Genomic DNA, 19,172 nt, shown 5'->3' with positions numbered 1-19,172 from the left:
CGTATTCTGCACTAAATACGGACGGAGGACCTTGAGGATGGAACCCAGTGGCCTAGTTCAGAAGATATGACGCTACACTCCGTACCTGGGAAGTATTGGGCAATGGAAGCCGATTCGATCGAGCTTGAGCCTGTGGCTCGATACACAGAGAGCGGAGCCAAGACACCCCCGGACCCCGGTTTCTCTCTCAGGAGATGTCCAACAAAATGCCCTGAATCCCTGAAGCTCGGGTCGTCCCGTGTAGCTCACGTTCAAGGTGCATCTGCCATCATCGGAATTGCGGTTAGATGGGTGCCTACATGGGGAGATGGTGAGATCAGCATGCGAGAGAAGGTTAATGAGCGACGACAAACGACCACAGGGCAGACTGAGACAAAATTTAAAATAAACATCAAAATAAAATCAAATAAATAACTAACTATACATATACATATATATATATATATTTTGTAAAAAAGAAAAGGTTGGTTTGTGTACATCTGGATCGTGAGAGATTGGGGATGATGCTCCCCGAGAGGAGGCGACGCCCGAGTGTTCTCCAAGCCGTGCGGAGAACAGTTAACTAGTAAAGTGTTGGGGGCAACAGCCTGGCCCACGAGGCGTCCAATGGGGAGGTGGCGGTACGGGTGTCTAGCCGCATGGGGAATGGCCGTTGCGAATCATGAGAGACGGGTAGCTTGCCCCAGCCAATCACCGCCACACCACACGATGACATAATGGTGCCACCTGATGCAGTGCTGAGTAACCCGCGTTGCATCATCCACCGCCCTGTGTTTCCGACTCCCAGAGTCACCCCAGAGCTGCCTCCAACCTCTCTTCCAACCCGACTTCCAACCTCCTCCTCCTCCTCCTCCCCAGATTTATCTTCATCCATCGACCACCCCCATCTCTCCGTCGTTTCCATTGCATGTTCTTCCTGTGAACGGTCTTTTGCCTTTAGATTCACCTTCCTTTCTCCCTGCAAGATGAAGGGCGTTCTCTCCCTCTCGTTGCTGCCGCTCCTGGCGGCTCCGTCCCCCATTTTGGTTGACACCATCCACAGGGATGCTGCTCCGATCCTCTCTTCCCACAACTCAAAGGAGGTTCCTGATTCATACATTGTTGTTTTCAAGAAGAATGTGTCTCCAGCATCGGCCGCGGCACACCAAGTTTGGGTCCAGGACCTTCATACTACCGTCATGGCCAAGAGATCCCTCAGAAAACGCAACCAGTTTCCCTTCAAGAACGACGCCTTCGATGGCCTCAAGCACACCTATGACATTGCCGGGTCGATAATGGGCTATTCCGGACACTTCGATGAGGAAGTCATCGAGCAAGTTCGAAGACACCCAGATGTAAGCTTGGCCACAGTCCTCCCACTATCTACCATCGTACTGACAGGTATACTCCTTTTTAGGTTCAATACATTGAGAAGGACTCTGAAGTCCATGCCTGGGATGAGCCTGTGACCGAGAACAACGCCCCATGGGGCTTGGCTCGAGTTTCCCACCGCGATAGCTTAACCATGGGCACCTTTAACAAATACCTGTACGCCGCAAATGGCGGCGAGGGCGTCGATGTCTACGTGATCGATACCGGTACCAACATCGAGCACGTGGATTTTGAAGGCCGTGCTCACTGGGGAAAAACCATCCCCACCGGTGATGATGATGTTGACGGCAATGGTCACGGAACTCACTGCTCCGGTACAGTTGCTGGTAAGAAGTATGGCGTTGCCAAGAAAGCAAACGTTTACGCAGTCAAGGTTCTGAGATCCAATGGATCTGGATCTATGTCTGACGTCGTCAAGGGAGTTGAATGGGCTGCAGGTGCCCATCTTAGCAAGATGGTTGAGGCCCGAAAGAAAGGTAACAAAGCGTTCAAGGGCAGCGCTGCCAACATGAGTTTGGGAGGCGGCAAGTCCTTCACACTTGACTTGGCTGTCAATGCTGCTGTTGATGCGGGTATTCACTTCGCCGTCGCCGCTGGAAATGACAATGCCGACGCTTGCAACTACTCTCCCGCTGCTGCCGAGAAGGCTGTCACTGTTGGCGCGTCCACCCTTGCCGATGAGCGTGCGTACTTCTCTAACTATGGGAAGTGCACTGACATCTTCGCTCCCGGCTTGAACATCCTTTCTACCTGGATTGGAAGCAAATATGCAGTCAACACGATCTCTGGTACCTCCATGGCATCACCCCATGTTGCTGGTCTTCTGGCATACTTCCTCTCTCTTCAGCCGGAGCAGGATTCCGCCTTCGCTGTCTCGCCCATCAGCCCTGCCAAGCTGAAGAAGGACATGATCGCCATCGCCACCAAGAACGCTCTTACTGACATCCCAGCGGACACTCCCAACGTAAGTTTTCCTCCAAAGCCTCATCGTTGTGAGTGGATCAGATTTTCTAACTTTTTTCAATCTAGATTCTCGCCTGGAACGGCGGCGGCTCGTCCAACTACACCGCAATCATCCAACAAGGCGGCTATGAAGCCACCCGTCCTGGCAACAAGGCGGCACAGTTGACCGAGAAAATCGAGAAACTTGGCCAAAATACCGCCAGCCAGCTTGGTGCTATCTACAGTGAGATCAAGGATGCCTTCACCATCTAATTATATGTGACGAAATCAACGGGCTTGCAAGTCCTGGTGTAATTGGAGATGAATGGGTGGATCACGTCGGGCGTGGGGTTTTCTTTGGCTGCGTTTCTCATTTTTTTTTGCCTTCTCCTCAGTCTGCAGTATGCTTATCGTGTTTTCTTTCTTTTTGCCGGGTATGAATTATTTTTAGCTAAGGGCTTTTTGTCTCCTATATACATCACAGACTGTGACACCCTATGTTGATCTAGAGTGACTTCCCATCTTTTGTCGAGGTACCTAGGTAGCTGTGTAGTTTTTGGTTACGATGGATCCATAGAGCATGCACGAATAGACCAGATGGGCAGCGTGGATCATGCTCCCATGTCTCCCCCGCCCTTCGGTGGAAATCGTTGGGTCGCCCAAATGGAAGGGGATGTTTGAAATCAGACGCAACCAGTGACAGACCTCATTGGAATATTCCAGTTTCTTTGGATATGCATCGACTAGGTAGAGCTCAAGCAACAACCGAGCCAAATCCGGCTCTCTTGCCCGGTTGAGCGGGTGTTGCAACAAGCCACATCTCAGTCCAGACCTTCAGACCCCAAGCAAGAAGTTATAATCAGTCGCATGCAAACGAGAGGGGAAGGGGGGAGGGGGCTTGCTGAACAACCGAGATCAGGGCACCTGCCGAGTGTAGTTGTATGATGTGCATGAAGCTCTGAGTTTAGCAAGCACCACCCATTGGATGGCAGTTAAACCCCCTCTTTAGGGAGGCTGAATCCATCCACCCTTCACCGAGCAAGGCAGGAACCCCCCCGGGGGAAGGTGTAAGCAGCACAATGTCCGATGTATAATTACTAATTATTCCAGTTATCAACTGCATCGGTACGGACATTAATTACATACATTATTCGTCAAGCAGTGTATCTCTATAGATATCGTCTCTATGTACATTCGATGGCCTCCAGGCTTCAGGAGGACTTTCAAATAATGCATTTATTGAAGTCTCAAGGCTTTGCAGAACGCACAGCCGGCGTCAAGAGAAACCACAACCACACCCAAACGGTTTGGAACGAAAAAACCAGGAGAGGGGATCGAATCCAAACCTTAATTCCTCAACCCTCCATTATCATCATCGTCGTTGTCGTCAAACATACTTCCGCTTCGCATGCTCGTACGACACGGATCATCTAGGGCGTTGATGTCATTCTCCTCACTCGCACTCTCCTCATCCTCTTCTTCCTCCTCATCGGTACTACTATCCCTCCGATGTACGTCTGGACCACGGCCCGTTTCATCTGCCGGAACCTGCTCCGCATCGTGATCGAGCGCGCTGCCAACGACACCGGGCCTCTTTCTCCGTTCAAAATCTTCCGCGTGGGCATTCGCTAGTATCGATCCCATGCGCGCGAGCGTTCCACTTGGCACGTGCATTTCGGAACGGTGCGATCCACGGCGGCGCCGCACACCGGTGAGTCCATCAGCGCCCAGACGCTCAACGTCGGTGCCTGTGGCTGGCCTGGTGGACGGTACACGAGCAATGGGGGATCCGTCAACCCGTTGTTGGGCTGCATTCGGTTGTTGCATGTGCTCAACGGACGCTTGCGTAGGTATATCATAGGGTAACGGGACGTCCCTAGATGCTCTAAATCGGCAAACGTTTGTGCAGTGTTCGTTTTCAACGCGAAAAATAGACCATATTCCTCTCCGGCAAACCTCAGACAAAGAGACGATGAAGCTGAGGATTGCAGAATGCTGGAGATCATGTGTGAATATGGCGTAGAAGATCCAGTTGAATCGAAGAATTGGATCGACGACCATCGCTGCGTAGTATATCCAACGTTTTCGGAACCCAAGGAAGTCTCGTAAAAGCGGATTTTTTGAAAACGGATTTCCAAGGCTCCAGTCCATGGCAACGTCCCAAATGGAGGAATATATGGCGTTCACAAGGGCAAACGCTATGAAAGTGGCGCGAAGACTTTCGACTTTATTGACACGGTACAGGCTTAGGGTCATGTAGTACATAATAGAAAACGAATATTTGCCAAGATTGACGATGTGCGGAAACCAATTCCTGGTATCTCGATAACGTCGAAGACACTGCAATGCACGCCATATGGATGGAACCGTTGTCAGGAATCCCATCGCCCGAGAATGAGAGGAGTTGCAGTGGGCAGGATCGGACCAGCCGGCAGAATATAAACACAAGAATAATGCCAGATTCTTTGAACCGTTAGCTCGAGCATGTGCTAAATCGAAAAGGGGATCTACTTACGCCCATAGCATATGTTTGCGAACAATACATGTCTCCGAGAAAGAAATCTCGAAATTCCACGGGGTACAAGCCGGCTAGCATCAGGCGCCACTGTACAGCGTTAGTTTCGATTGCACAGAACGAACCGGGGAACCTGCATGCATGCTTACATTAGAATAAGCCCACCATTTCCGGCTGCGATGGTAAAGTATAGGTGCCGGTATGAAGAGGATGATGATGGTCAATCCAATTAAGACGATTGGCCAATAAATATACATTTCATTAACCCAGCCGAAATTTAACCAAATGACCAAGCCTAATAAACAGACAAGGAAGCAAGGTATCTGCCGACGTTAGTAGGTCCGCCAGCAAATAGTATTCCACGGATTGAGCCGTTAGGAGGTCCCTTACCTCCGCAAGCTGACGCCAATCTAAAACGTGTCGGGTATCATATTCAAACACGAAAACATAGTTGATCTTTGAAAGCGTCCAGATTCTGCAATTTAGACAAAAGAATATAAAATGAAGTAAGATCAGAGTATATCCACCGTAGATCTACAACACCAGTTAGCATAGGAACGTTGCCAACCGGGGTTGCGGGGAGGGAATACCTGAAGTAGATAGCTTGTTCGAACACGTATGTCATCAAAGTCATCATCGTCGTCGTCATTATTAAAGAGGTGTCCAACAGCATGAACCAACCCTTGGATGCCGAATACTAGCCCGGCAGAGAACAAGAGTCCGTTTCTAAAGGAGTTGGGAGAGTAATCCTGTGACCTTCTGGTCTTGCCACGAAGTTTGGTGACAGCAACCTTCCGGTTGCCACGCTCAAAATATCGAGTATACAAGTCCTCGACTGCTACGAGGTGGTTCTCGACAAGATCGCTTTGGACAAACCAAGCCTTATTGACCTTTTCGGACATATATCTCCCAGTTGGCCGCGCATTAGTTACCTTGTCATATTTCTTGTTCATTTTCCTAAAGGCTTTTCGATTTAAGTAGGCATATGCTTTCAATAATTCCAGTCCCCGGTAGAACTCGAGCAAAGCCACTTTGAGCTTTCCTTTGGCTGATCTATATGGGACATCGCGCTCCTGACTGCGAACAAAGTCCCTATAGCCCTCGGGCCCATGAGATCTGTGTAGAGTGGATCCAGGTGTAGGTAACTCATCCATTTCCTTTGAGATTTTGGCAAATTTAGACGAGGTAGTTAATGATCTGCTCAGCGGTTTCTTCCATCTCGCCGCAGCACTCGAGTCATTGTTGTCATTATTTGCGGTGCCGGTGGACGTTCGCTGGTGTCGTGACCTGGCCTTGGCCCTTAGCTCCTCGAGTCTCATGTCACGCATCACATGAAGCTGTTGCTTAAGCATTCCAAGTCTATCCGTGGCCTCTTCCTCTTTCAATCTATAGAAAGACTCTATTTTAGCGAGCTCCGAGTCCAGAAAATAGAAAAACTCGTTTTCCCTATTCCTCAGCTCAAAGAACGCTTCTGCGGGTGGATCCGCAGCCGGAGATTCATGGTCCATCGACGTAAATATACGCTGCAAGAATGAACCTTTCCGGGCGCGAGGTCGAACAGGAAGAGAACCGCTCCTGGGTCTGAACACATTTCTCGGCCCCGGAAGTATGCTGGGAGGAATATTGCCGTTTTGACCCCGGCCCCGCCCTGCAGTAGGGGTTTCACCAGAGCTCAGGGAACCTCCGCTGAACATTTGACTACAGGGAGGAAAACTTGTCTCATTGGGATCTAGGGCGGGGTCCGGAAGCTCCAGAGATGGAAGGCCAGTTGACCGAGTAGCATGAGATTTTGCAGTCACAATGCTGCCATAACCGGCAGTGTGGTCTGCAAACCGCGAAGTAGGGCTCTTCAGCGGCCGTGTTTCGGGTAGGACCGCAACATGAGGCTGGAAATAACTGGTAATCTGTTGCGCGTCGCCCTCCTCATTACTTCTACAGTTATCGGAGGGACCTTTCGACTGCGTTCCACGATACGAGACAAGCTGAAGGAGACCAGGGCGCCCGATGCGAGGCGTATGAGAATCATTTCCAGAGAGTATAAAACCACGACGACCTGGAGTCCGGGGCGCCTGTTCGAGAGCCCGGAGCGCACGGGCAATGGCTTTGATCTTTTTCTTACCTAGCTACGACAGAGAACTCGAAATTAGCCCCCCAGAAGTATCATCGAAGAATTTCTCCCCATGCGTACCTTATAGTCCAGGTATTTGGCCCGCCATTCTGGGACCAGTTCTTGTTCCAGCTCCCTATTATCAAGAAGATCAGCCCAATTGTGCTTTGATCGTCGTTGACACGGGCCAAACGTACTTTGCAAACTTCATCTTTATTCGGCATTGGCTGCATGATCGACAGACCACTTATTCGGTTGCACACTCGAGTCGGCATGAAAGAGAAGTGGAAGGGGTCAGGTGTGGAATTCGCAGCAATTGATGAGGAACTACGCTGGGCATTTTAAGATCAATTGAAAAATTTAACGATCCTTTGGCGCGTAATCAACTCCACGGCAGCGAGGACTCCGCAGCCATCCCCTCGTCTTCCACCGAATACCAGTGGTAGCCTTAGCGAAATTTGACACCGGACCAGCAAGCCACCGAGAATTGCTTTTTTTTCTGGCACGCATTTGCAAACCGGTTTGCCCCCACGTGGTGTAGCTTCAAGTTGGAGGCTTTCCGACGACTGACTCAGCGACCGTTCCCGACAGTCCCAGACCGCCGAACCGACGCGCAGTCGGGAACGGTGGCCGGCGGTGCATCCCGGCCTCGTTCAGCAGCAGTGAGCATCGCGGTTCAACGGTTGCAGCCTCGTCTAGGTCACCAGCGATGGAGGCCGTGTGACATAGGACAACTAACAAAAGATGTGTTGGTGGCTCAGGTTCGCGGGTTGGCCCCCCTAGCCCAACCAGTTAACTAGAGCAACCTGCAGAAACACGGTAACAGCCCCAAAAGCTTGTCCGAAACACCCATTTTTTGGTAGCAAACTATAGACGAAGGACGGTAATATCACTCGCGTGCCGAGCTTAGAGCTGTGGTACAGAAAAGGAACACTGATTGGTCCGTCCGGTTCAAAACCAGCGTCTGCAGGCCCGATCAATCAAATCATCTCCCAGTGTATCCCGTACACTTGTTTGTTGATTTTGTTCCCCGATAAAGTTTTTTTTCTTTTTTTTATGATGCACGGCTCTCGATCTTGGGCCTAGATGTTTAGAACTCAACCCTCCAGAGCCCCAAATGCGCTACTGTATTGATTGAGAGGTGCTTTGGGCTCTGTTTCTTCGACAGGTTGCAGTATGTAACTATGTAGGTACAAAAGTCTCAACATGACGGAGTGGGACAGGAGGTCGTAGTTACGGGGTGCGCTGGATATCTGAACACAGCGCCGGTATTTGATACTGTTGATATCACATGAACATTATTGGTCCTGCAGAGCAAGAGAACAGATTATGCTCCGTCCTCCGTCCATTGCTGGGGAGTTCGAAGCCCCAGGTAAACTGCTCCTTAACTTGGTCTGCATGCCAAGCCGAGTGGCCCAAGCTTGTAGATAGCCTAACATAACTGCTGCCGCGTGAGAGGTTCAGAGAAACCACGGGCGGCAATGCGTCACGCGTGTTAAAATCCTGCTTCCGTGCCTATCGGTTGGAAATCCGAAGGGGGGAAAAGAAATGCATTGACTAAACCACGGCGGTGCCCAAAGCGGGAACGGATGCTGAATTTGTCCTGTTAACTCCCGATAGCCTTGTCGCGAAGTCTCACAATCTGATCTAGATCGATTCGTCGAAAAGATTTACCTAGCTTTCGGGAAGAGACACACGGAAAAGAAGCGACAAAGGAAGAACAACGAAGCAGCTCATCTGCAGCCATGCCTCGAGTACCCCAGTCCTCTGATTTCCCGTCCTCCTTAACCGTATCCATCATTCCTCCCGCTTCCCAAGCGAGCAGCAGCACAAACATCCTTCTCATCCTTCACGGTCTCGGCGACACTATCAACCCATACAACTCCTTTGCCTCAGCCTTACATCTCCCGGAAACGACCTGTATAACTCTCCAAGCGCCTACCCAGCTCCCGTTCTTGCTCACGGGCTACCACTGGGGCGACGATCTCGTATTTGAAGGTGACACAATCGATCCGGATCCGGGCTTCACACGTGCCAGTCGCCTAATCGTGCATGAGCTTATAGTCAACGTGTTGATTGAAAAATTGGGGTACAAGGCGAGGGAGATTCTGATCCTTGGATACGCACAGGGTGCCGCGGTGGGGCTTGCCGCGGCCATGGAGTTGAATCGCCTGGAGAAAGCGGAATATAGAGAACTTGGAGGCGTTGTGGCTCTGGGAGGGGTTGTTCCTCTTTCCGCTGTAAAGGAGGATGGCAGAAGAGGCAAGTCAGGGACTCCTGTGCTGCTAGTCGGCGGAAGGGGCCCAGAGAGCGCGGTGACAGACGGAGGGACGGGTCGGACGAAAGGGGAGTTTGACTTCGTGGAGCTGGTACGGTGGCAGCGGAGAGGAGACGGAATGCCGGGAAATAGAGAGGAAATGCTGCCTGTGATGCAGTTCCTCTCTCGAAGGCTGCGGAGTAGAAGTGGTGTCCTTGAGGGCAGCGTCGAGCTCACTTGAATACCCTTCCAGCCGAATATTGACGACGGCTGGAGCGAATTAACGAATGAATGGATGAAAGTTCTGACTCCAGAAAATGGGTATACATTTCAACGTAGAATACATAAGAGTTCTATTTTACACTCTCTAAGGCCACTTTGGCTCTATCGATCCCCTTTCTGGCCTCAGTGTCGATGACAGGCTCTGTGGCCCGGCCGCCATCTCTTAACAACGTCCGTATGGCATCCTCGCTATCCTTCAGAGCCTTCCGCCCTTCCTCTCGCACTTCACTCTCCCAGTATCTGCGGGCTGCATCCCATCGCTTTTGTTGTCGTCGTAGGGAATAAATTATACCAATCGCGGCAATTGTACCGGCCTCCTCCAAAGTCGTAGCGGAAGTTGCCACGTACGTTAATACCGACAAAGCGGACGTTAATGTCGTCGTTGACACACTGCTAAGCACCAGAGTTTGTGCCAGCGCATGAAGCGATGGCACCTTTGTGTTGAGGAGGTGATCTCTGGTTTGTGAAATAGTGGCGGGCCATTTCCCGGTCGAGAGGGCCTTGAGCGCCTCGCCTTCCTTCAAATTTGAGGTTGCACCATCGGTCGTCTGAATCGGAAAAGATTGTTTTTGGTTCAGTAACCCAGCCTGCTGGAATTTCCCGCCGAGCCATATCGCTTTCCGTTCCGCCTGCGGGAGCCATTGCTTATCCAGAATACTTGCACTCAACATTCCAACATCATCAACTCGCCAAAACAGCTTCCACCACACTAGATTACGCCATTTATGGTTGGAAAACGCATCATTAAGAGACTGTCGGAGTTCCGTATGTGCACTCTCCGCCCATGACGAGACTTCTGTCTCCAAAGCTGCTCGCACGTTTTCTGAGACCGACTCCGCCTCTCGCTTTTGTAGAGTGGCATTTTCGTCCCTAGCGAGATTTCTCTCTGTAGAATCTAGGACTGACTGGGCGAGTCCACGGACTTCTGGACGTAGGGCGGAGTCTTGGTATTGTTCAACCATCCACTCAATGAGGGGTTGAATACCGCTCCTCGTCCACCCACGCTCATATTCAGTCGCATGCTGAGCTGACTCCCTGAATCTAGCTAGTGCCAATTCTGCTTGTTCTAAATCGACAAAGGATAATGACTGGCTTCCTGTTTTCGGTGCCGGTTTCGCGTTGAGGTTGAATGTCGCGTGGACGATGGGTTTATCGGCGTTTCCATTTATATTTTTTGCTATTTTTGTGTATGCCAACAGATCGTCGATTCCATTTCCACAAACTATAGTCTTGTGCACGGGATATCGAACGGTAGTATGGTGTGCACCGTCGGATGAGCCGATGGATATCGTAGGCGTCTCAATGGCATTGGATATAGCAGCAGGAAGCAAATGTGATGTTCTAGTACTTATTGACGAAATTAAAATTTCAATGCTCGCATTCCGCAGTGTTATCGATGGTATGGAAATCGTTGGCAATGAGCTATCGGTTACCGGAGTTTCTGAAGGTTCACCATATCTGCATTATTCAGCCCACGATCAAAGACAGCCGAGCCTAGAAAGCGCACACACCTTATCAACAGCCCCTGCGAGTCACGTAGATGGTATTCTTCGAGATGCTTCTCCCAGTCCGCCTTGGAACTCAACGGGTCGGCAAGGATCAATCGCACAAGTCTGACTGCTGTCGCAGTATCATCCACTCCAAGCACTATCCACCACACCAAAACCCACAAGTCAGCTCCAATTCGGCTTGATTATGTCCAACCTGAGCCTAATATGTGCGTGACCTACCGGCAATTCTCACAACAGGCCTCTCGCTCTCCAAGCCCCTCAACGCCAGCTGCAATCGTGCTAGATCAACATGCTCTGCTGCAACTTCGCCAACCCGGCCCAAAGATTCATATAATTCCTTATACCGGGCCGGAACAAACTGATTCTCATGGGATGCGACACTAGCGGAGACTGTTGACGTAAGGCGTCGGTGGAATCTAGGGAATTTGCGACGAAGCGGAGAGGAATTCACGGTAGAACGGAGGGATTGGCGGGCTGGGGAGCACGCCGGACAGGAGAGGAGGAAATCTGCTAGGTCTAGAGGCCCTTTTAAGAGGCCAGCCCGGAGTTTTGAGGGCATTGGACCTGCGAAGAGTCGAGCACCTTGTGGTTGGGAGTTTGTTTCGTTGACGGTCAACTTTTGGCGGACGAGGAAGCTCAGGGCTTGGCATCCGGCTGGTATGACGGCGCGTTGGGAGAAATAATCCGGAAATGTTACACAGGAGGAACTACGAGGAAGATTAACAAGGCCATTGGTATTTTCGCTGGCAATAACTATTTCAAATCTTCAGGATGTACACGAAACAAATCATCGGTATCATTGAGACCCGCGGCGGATCCAACTCATGCACGAAACGACCCGAAAACGGGAAGCAGTGCTGAGGACGTGCTGGTGACGTGCTGAAGGGGTTTCATCCAGGATAATCATTAAGTTCTTTCTTCGTGAATCATCTCCATACAATTTCATTTTATTTTATTTGGGATAGATTAGCTGGCGAGAAGGGGCGCCAGAGAGTCTTAGCAAAAGGACAAGAGGAGGAGAGGTGACGGCAAGAAGTTTAGGCGCAGTCTACAACTTTCTGGACTGTCTGCAACGACGCCCTTATGCCTCCTTGCGGCGAGGTCTGCCAGAGCCAGAGGACCTGAGATCGATTAGTCTAAGCCAGAACAGCGCAGATACCACAATGCGACTCACATGCTGATTCTCCGGGCCACAGTAGCGAGTCCAGCGTCATTCTCTGCTTCCTGAGCCGCGCGCTCTAGGGCCTGTCTTCGATCTTCTTCCGCCTTCCTCATCACTTCTTCCTGTGAGGGCGGCAGGCGCTCGTTTTGCAGGTCGACCTTACGGGCATCTTCAAAATTATGAATCGCTTGTTTGATACCTTCTGCGCCAAGCATGAGCGTCCCTGCAGGCAGACGACCCCCAGATGCAGTCTTTAATTCCGTAACACGTTCGGATTCTTCACGCAAAACCTGGAAAACGCGAGACAGACGCCCAATAGCAAGGATCTTGTTCTTGATTGCGCGTCTCTTGAACTCTGCACTGTCAGTATCCATTGGAAGAGGCGGCGATGCTGGAGCAGAAGAAAATGCCGAAGGTTCCTCCTCGAGCTCTTCCTTTGAGCATGTGTTTAGAATGGCAATTAGCATGTCAGTAATCTTTTCGCCAACAAATGGCAGTGACCAGGTGAAAACGTCCATGAAATTCGGGAGCCAGTACGGGTGAGGCGTGCAGTTGAACTGTCGGATGTTCATTACATTGTTTTCATACTTAAGAACCGCGGCTTTGTTGTTATAAACGTCGAGGTAATTAGGAGCGCTGAAGATAGTCATGACACTGGGAAAGCCAGTTGTGCGAGTCTTCTGATACATTCTATACCCGGCATCTTGGGCCTCGTGGGCGCGGATTATCGATAACAAGTTGTTTTTCTCAAGAAATGCACAGGCCGCTGGATAAGAGAAAAAGAAGGAACATCCTCGGACATTGTTGTGGACAAAATATTCCCCCGTCTTTTCCGTTCCAAAATCTTCAAGAGGGTCGGCCCAGAGAATGTCGCACATTAATCCATGAGTAGGTGGTTCTCTGAAGCGATCAATCTTCACACCAATTAATTATCAAGTGATTGGAGAACAGTGGAGGGGCTAAACCTACAGATTTTATATCCTCCAACGTATGTAGTTCAGGGCTTAGACCACCGTGAATGCAAAGGAACTGTTTATTCATAATGGCAGCCAAGGGGAGTGCACAAAATGACTCCATGCATGCATCATACACTTTCTCTGAGTATTTATGTTTGCATTCCAATTTGAATGTGAAATAGTCAGTGAGATGGCGGCATTCATGATTCCCGCGCAGCAACCAGAGTGTATTAGGGTACCAGATCTTTAGAGCCCATAGATATAATACGCACTACCATCACGATGTCAGTGAAAACACACGATAGACAATACGATCTCGGCATACCTCAATGCTGAAGTAACCTCTGTCAACGTAGTCTCCCAGGAACAGATATCGTGTCTCTGCTGGGTCTCCTCCAACTTCAAACAATTTCATCAAGTCATAATATTGGCCATGCACGTCGCCACACACGGTGATGGGAGCATCCATCTCCAGGAGATTTGGCTCTGCACGCAGCAATTCTGTTCCTGCTTGTATGATCCATAGCGCTTGATCTTCGGTGAGTCGTCCTTCGCGATAGAAATGTTGCTTGAGAAATGCGAGATTAGGCTTGGAGGGATCCACAGGTGACCAGAACTGTTCGTTTGTTGGAGTGTGAAATGCAGGAGCTTGCACCTCTGTGTGGTTTGTGAGTTAAGAGGCCAGGCGTTCTTGAAAGTGCAGGAAAAAATATACCTTTGCAGACTCTCTCCAGGGTAGAAACCTGGGTCCCGTCTTCCATAGTATGGAGTGTGAAGTCAATCTCAGGGACGGGCTTCTTCTCGGTGACAGCCCGGACAATTTTGGACCCATCCATGGCGGCTCAGGTTTCAACACAGCGACGCGCGCTGGGAGAAGGTCAAGGAGCAAGAAAAAAATGAGTTGGTGAGATGTGCAAGCGCGCAGTTTTGCAAAAGAAGAGAAAAAAAGAAATATAGCTTTCTCAGTGGAGGGGTACCAGGCTTGTTTCACAATTATTCCTTTTTCACCCAGGTTTGCCTGGTTGGTCAGGATGGCCGGTGAAGAGAAATTATCGCGGAAGACTCCAAGGGGTAACAGATATCGTCAGGCCAGTAGGAACTTGAATTCGACGAGGCTCAGAATCGTCGCGAACCGTTGCGACATCAAGGTTCGGCGAGTCCGTGATCGCGGTCAGGGGGAGTGGGACGGTAGGTCTCTCCACACGTTTGGGTGTGGTCGAAGGTTTAACTATCGGTGAGGCAGCAACAGGGCAAGGAGAGTGGCGTCCGTAGCCTCTGCAGGTCAGTCGAGGGATTTGGCGACGCTGGTGAATCGACAACAAGGTAGGCTGAACTGCGCAGATCTTATCAATTTTGATGGCTCTGGTTGTTTGGATGTTGTTTAAGTGCCGCTTAGGGCGGCACTGAGTGTTGTTTGGACTTCGAGAACCACAAAAGCCAGCGGCCGCCTCGGCCAAGCATCTGATCGCGACTTTCCACGCCACCACCGACTCAGCGACATCAACACAACCCTGGCCAAGGTCATTACCGCTTGAGCTGCTCTGGTTCACGTCCACTCCGTACAAGACGCAACCTTTTCTCCTGGCTGAGCCCCGTCTCAACCGGAACTTCCAGAACAACATGTACGACTTGTCCAGTGAGTTCACCCCAGCCAAGCCGGCTTCGCGACAAGACGGGCAACTAGCTGACCTTTCGCCAAAAAGAACCCCATCCGCTGTTAGCCCAGATACCCTTAACAGTTTCCCCGTTCGTCTCTTTGCCGACGGCCATGACCCTTCCATACACCTATAAATCCGTCCCTTCTACTCTCCCACCTTCTGTTCTAGCTGATGGAGCCAGCTCGGAAAAGGCCCGCTATGTGGTTTCTTCCGGTGGCCACGCCGCTCATCCAGATGAGATTATCGCTTCATGTCAACAGCTTGAGGATCATATAAACAAACTACGGGCAGAGACAGAGGCTACAATCCGAGAATGGGAAGAATCAAACAAGGCTCGCGAGCTCGCGGAAAAGCGACGTGTTGCTCCTGGGTGGCTAGATCGAGAGGAGAAGCTTCTGCAGCCGATCCACTCATCATCCAAGGCTGGCGCTCAGAGTGAGGCAAGCATTTTAGAAGGACAGTTGGCGGAACAAAGCAGGAAGGTGACTACATCTCCGATGATCCCAAAGAACGAGGGAGAGGAGCTTGATCGTGCATTTGGGGGGCTTGCACTAAGGTGAAATCCATCGGATGTGCTTTACAACATGCCACAAGGTCACCTTTACATCCTCCGTATGAGCTTCACGGGAAGGCTCGGTTTCGGAACAGGTACTCTCAGCACGCCTAGTAGCAAATTATTGCGCTACGGTCGTCCACCCTCCCCAGTACAAAGTGGGATTGATTTCACTCAAGGTCCCCATCCTTGCGGGGTGAGTTTTTAAGCGGGCCATGGGAGATATCGCCGAAGGGGAACGCATACGACATTTCTCTCAAATCAGTAAGACACGCTCTAGAAGCATTTTAGATCCTCCAGCCCGCCATATCAATATTTATTATTAGTAGTAGCAATAGACTTGAGGTCTGGTCAGTTTGGCGTGGTCGAGGATTCGGGAGATGGGCATATCTTAAGTCCCACATGTATCTGGTTATAGGATTATATATATTTAAGAAAATTCTCAATAATATATGAATTTCCACAGCGTAAACCTCTGAGTATAACTGACCGCTGGGCGCATGCGTTTTGTTATACTCAGCACAAAGTCAAAGGGACTTCGCGTCATGCAGCCTTGGTCGCACCCAACCACTGTTACTTGCCCACCACCAGTCGCCTCTCCCCCGCCTAGAAGAAAAAGAAGAGGATCATTCGAAGCACCTCACGAGTCGCAAAAGAAAAGTATACCACGACCAAAGCTCTAAACGCGAGAATGGAAGTTCTTCACGACGCCCCGAACCCGGCATCTTTCGTCACGCTCGCTGAGCACCAATCCCACACGCCCGAGTCCTTCTACTCCGGGCCTCCGATCCTGCACCACCTGAGCGAGAGATGTAAGGTTGTGATCCTGGACGGAGATTTGACCTCCACCCCAGCATTGAGCGGTCTTAGGCCTTCAACTGCCGGTCCAGATGCGACAAATGGCGCGCCTACTGTCGAAGCGTCCGGAGATCAAGAGAAAGAAGTTGTGATTGATGGTGTCGACGTTTGGGTTACATCTGAGTATGAGACATTCTCAGCACTGGGGTTCCAATGATGTATCTGATAGCTAACCATTCCATTTATTTTTTTTTGGGCGGTCCATAGGAAATTGCTCCTCTACAATGCGGCTGCGACGACCGGCGTCGCCATTCCGTACCCTACGATATCACTCCATGCCATTCAGCGCCTCAAGCTACCTAACTCACAAGAAACAACGGATGTACAAGGACTATACATGCAGCTCTCAACGGGAGGGGATGCTGAGGACATGGAGGAGGATGTAGAGGAAGAGCCAGTCTCCTTGACCATTGTCCCGCAAACGGCTAGTACACGGGCAGAAGGGGAGGGAGAAGACGAAGCGCTCCTCACAGACGACAAGCCTTCCCAGACTCCCACGGAACTTCTCTTCGCTGCTTTATCTACCTGCTCCAACCTCCACCCAGACCCGGCCGCCGGCGAGGAAGAGGGTGAAGATGAGCAGCAGCTTGGGAACAGCGTGTTGTTCCAGAATGGTCTGATCATGCCTGGAAACAGTGCAGGCGGGCTTCCTCCTGCGATGCCTGGAAGTGGAGGATGGATTACGGCGGAAAATATGCACGAGTACTTTGACGAGGAGGGTAACTGGATTGGTGATGACCAGGGGCCTCTGGGACCGGGCGCAGGCTCGACCCGGCCCCGAGAGGACGACGAGGGAGGCCAAAACGGAAGTGGTGCAGAGACGGAAGAAACAAAATGGCGAAGAACCGGGTGATCAATATCTTCATAGAGCAATATTGTCTCAAAAATGATCGAAATGCAAAGATTAAAGGGAGATGAGTTGCGAAGCCTGTGAATACTCAATAAGTTGTGCTATCCAACTATAGCTGCATACTATAATAATATTCACACTTTGAAAGGCCAGATGTTGATAGATCAGTTTTTTCAGACGTTTGCGCTACATCTGCTGGCGCAGGATATCGAGTTAGGCTTGGACGGCCATGCCCTTCTCCAAGGTTGTAGCAGCTAGCCGCCATATACTCCGTAATACAGAATAGATCCATTACTTTCTCACTTTGAAACAAATCCTCTCATTAGTCCGACTGAGCGTTTTAGCAACCCTGGAATGAGTCGTCCCAACAGAAAAGAAAAAGGGGTTTCGTGGTGGATCGCATTGAATTGCCCTTCCGCCTACCTTACGCTCTCCTTGTATCGGATGTGAATTCCGTCCCCGGCTCGAGGCAACCCAAATGGAGAACATCCAAACTACAATGGCCCAAGTTGCCGGAAGCTTTGGCCATCAGCCTTTGGGTGTTGAACGCCCGTTCGTATGTATGTCGCAAGTGTGCTCTTGAATGTATACCTGCAGACCTCGCCCATCAGCTGCAGGTGGAGATGCGAAGTCGCGCAATGTTAAAATGCGTAACGGCCATTTCCATTGGGCATTTGAGAGCCACTATTCAACGTAGAATCACGGAGTATATCCTAATGATCCATGAGAAACAGTTGACGACATAATGGGCTCATGACTCTCAAAACAAGGAGCCCATAGAGCTGAGGTCATGAACGGTGATAGCCCAGCTCCGTGAAAGTCCATAAGCTGTTTTTCAAAAGTTGACTCCGTCATCGGTCTTTTGGGCTCAACTTCCCCCGCACTAGTACGTCTGGCTGGCTGCGCCTAGCATGTGCAGTGTATATCACATCCCTTCCCCGACGGAAAAGAAGAAAACGTTGAAAGACCGACTGGGAGGTTCATCCTTGTTTGAATCGGTTTCCTGGCTCGGGGGTCGATCTGAAGAGGATAAGAGCTTGCTCGAGAGTGAGACCGGTGGCTGAACAAGCTCCCAGAAATTAGCATCGAGGGCATCCTTGAGAACATCGAAAAGGCCAAAGCGTTTCAAGCAGAGTACCAAAAATGAAAGTCAATTCTCCGTGTCTTATGTCGATTTGGGAAATCGAGTTCGACTTTGCCCGAACGAAGGGATCTCGATCGACGAAAGAACTAGTCCTTTCATCAATATCGAAGTCGGACAATAGTGCTGAGAGGCTGCTTTTGTATTCGAGCTTTCAGCTAAATTCCATCTACAGATATGGAGTACATGGCTTCTTTGCCATCAGCTGTTGACCAAACACTCTCGTAATTGGTGGTGTTTAAAAGCGCGAAGAGGATGTTGACATGGAAGAGGTACTCGGCACTCAACACGGTTATCCACTCAAGGCTCACCCTTTGCAAGGGGAAGAAGGTCACTTGATAGTGTGACCATCGATGACCAGGGATGGACGACGAACTACGACACACCCTGTCCCATCTACCCCCGCTGTTAAATTTTCTATGGTCGTATTTGACGAATATGAACATGCCATTCGTCAAGTCCTAAGTCCAGGCTGAACATTTTTCCGGTCCATTGCGAGCTCAATTTGAAATCGCAGTCCCAACGAAATATCCAGTAATCACTTTACTTCGTGCTCCGTATGCTTTGGTGTGTACTCCGTGTGGAGTACGGAATAAAGGAGCGAGTTATTAAGTACTCCGTACATGCTCAAATATGTCTCTGAGTACTCCGTACTCCGTACCCCGTGCCAAGTGGATTAAGGCTTTAGTTCGGCTTCCGAAGAACAGCACTGAGCAAGTGAATTATTGGCTCTTGTTCGGATCATTCTGCCAAGCGACTCCTTGTGGAAGCCAAAGAAACCATCCAAGTCGAATTTCGAGTCTTCACTCGCTGCGTGAAAAAAAATTTTCACGCGTTTCTACTGGTTAAATTGATGTGTGATGTTCAGGGTTAACCGGTGCGAAGACCGAAGTGCGGAGAACCCGGACCCCAGGAATACTGGGGCAGGGAACATGGCCGATGGCCCGATTGGGATACGCTCCATGCTTATTTTTTTTTTCACTCTCTTCTGAATAAATGCTAATAAATA

General features: G+C 50.3%; 8 protein-coding genes across 8 annotated transcripts; 5 read left to right on the top strand and 3 right to left on the bottom strand.

Annotated features, from left to right (window-relative positions):
- Positions 1-66: 66 nt before the first annotated feature.
- On the top strand, positions 67-414 carry CIMG_13073 (uncharacterized protein; the record flags this gene model as incomplete). The annotated part of the gene is made up of 1 exon (XM_001242776.1): positions 67-414. One exon carries the CDS (start codon positions 67-69, stop codon positions 412-414), a length of 348 nt encoding a protein of 115 aa, XP_001242777.1.
- A 302-nt stretch (positions 415-716) lies between these two features.
- On the top strand, positions 717-2,976 carry CIMG_13072 (subtilisin-like protease; the record flags this gene model as incomplete). Its single annotated transcript, XM_001242775.2, has 3 exons — positions 717-1,334; positions 1,397-2,335; positions 2,401-2,976. 3 exons carry the CDS (start codon positions 717-719, stop codon positions 2,584-2,586), a joined length of 1,743 nt encoding a protein of 580 aa, XP_001242776.2. The 3' UTR covers positions 2,587-2,976.
- Positions 2,977-3,416: 440 nt separating this feature from the next.
- Positions 3,417-7,655, bottom strand: CIMG_06671 (signal transduction protein Syg1). The gene is made up of 7 exons (XM_001242774.2): positions 7,133-7,655; positions 7,017-7,071; positions 5,419-6,951; positions 5,219-5,362; positions 4,978-5,151; positions 4,829-4,918; positions 3,417-4,776 (listed from the first exon to the last, which is right to left on the bottom strand). The coding sequence occupies exons 1-7, from the start codon at positions 7,144-7,146 to the stop codon at positions 3,661-3,663; spliced, it is 3,126 nt and encodes a 1,041-aa protein (XP_001242775.1). The 5' UTR covers positions 7,147-7,655; the 3' UTR covers positions 3,417-3,660.
- Positions 7,656-8,255: 600 nt separating this feature from the next.
- CIMG_06669 (phospholipase/Carboxylesterase superfamily protein) lies at positions 8,256-9,555 on the top strand. Its single transcript, XM_001242772.2, has one exon. It carries the CDS (start codon positions 8,681-8,683, stop codon positions 9,431-9,433), a length of 753 nt encoding a protein of 250 aa, XP_001242773.2. The 5' UTR covers positions 8,256-8,680; the 3' UTR covers positions 9,434-9,555.
- Positions 9,495-11,544, bottom strand: CIMG_06668 (uncharacterized protein; the record flags this gene model as incomplete). Its single annotated transcript, XM_001242771.2, has 3 exons — positions 9,495-10,932; positions 10,986-11,121; positions 11,205-11,544. The coding sequence occupies 3 exons, from the start codon at positions 11,542-11,544 to the stop codon at positions 9,546-9,548; spliced, it is 1,863 nt and encodes a 620-aa protein (XP_001242772.2). The 3' UTR covers positions 9,495-9,545.
- Positions 11,545-11,754: 210 nt separating this feature from the next.
- Positions 11,755-14,457, bottom strand: CIMG_06667 (serine/threonine-protein phosphatase 2B catalytic subunit). The gene is made up of 5 exons (XM_001242770.2): positions 13,819-14,457; positions 13,429-13,760; positions 13,117-13,374; positions 12,160-13,061; positions 11,755-12,106 (listed from the first exon to the last, which is right to left on the bottom strand). The coding sequence occupies exons 1-5, from the start codon at positions 13,937-13,939 to the stop codon at positions 12,067-12,069; spliced, it is 1,653 nt and encodes a 550-aa protein (XP_001242771.2). The 5' UTR covers positions 13,940-14,457; the 3' UTR covers positions 11,755-12,066.
- Positions 14,458-14,616: 159 nt separating this feature from the next.
- Positions 14,617-15,760, top strand: CIMG_06666 (uncharacterized protein). The gene is made up of 2 exons (XM_001242769.2): positions 14,617-14,739; positions 14,807-15,760. The coding sequence occupies exons 1-2, from the start codon at positions 14,724-14,726 to the stop codon at positions 15,319-15,321; spliced, it is 531 nt and encodes a 176-aa protein (XP_001242770.2). The 5' UTR covers positions 14,617-14,723; the 3' UTR covers positions 15,322-15,760.
- Positions 15,761-15,915: 155 nt separating this feature from the next.
- Positions 15,916-17,988, top strand: CIMG_06665 (chloride channel, nucleotide-sensitive, 1A). The gene is made up of 2 exons (XM_001242768.2): positions 15,916-16,295; positions 16,380-17,988. Exons 1-2 carry the CDS (start codon positions 16,006-16,008, stop codon positions 17,023-17,025), a joined length of 936 nt encoding a protein of 311 aa, XP_001242769.1. The 5' UTR covers positions 15,916-16,005; the 3' UTR covers positions 17,026-17,988.
- The last annotated feature ends 1,184 nt before the right edge of the window (positions 17,989-19,172 follow it).

This window comes from Coccidioides immitis, assembly GCF_000149335.2.
Source record: "Coccidioides immitis RS genomic scaffold supercont3.2, whole genome shotgun sequence".
Taxonomy (NCBI): Eukaryota; Fungi; Ascomycota; class Eurotiomycetes; order Onygenales; family Onygenaceae; genus Coccidioides; species Coccidioides immitis.
Note: the sequence above shows the minus strand (reverse complement) of the source record. Positions and strands in the feature narration are given on the sequence as shown.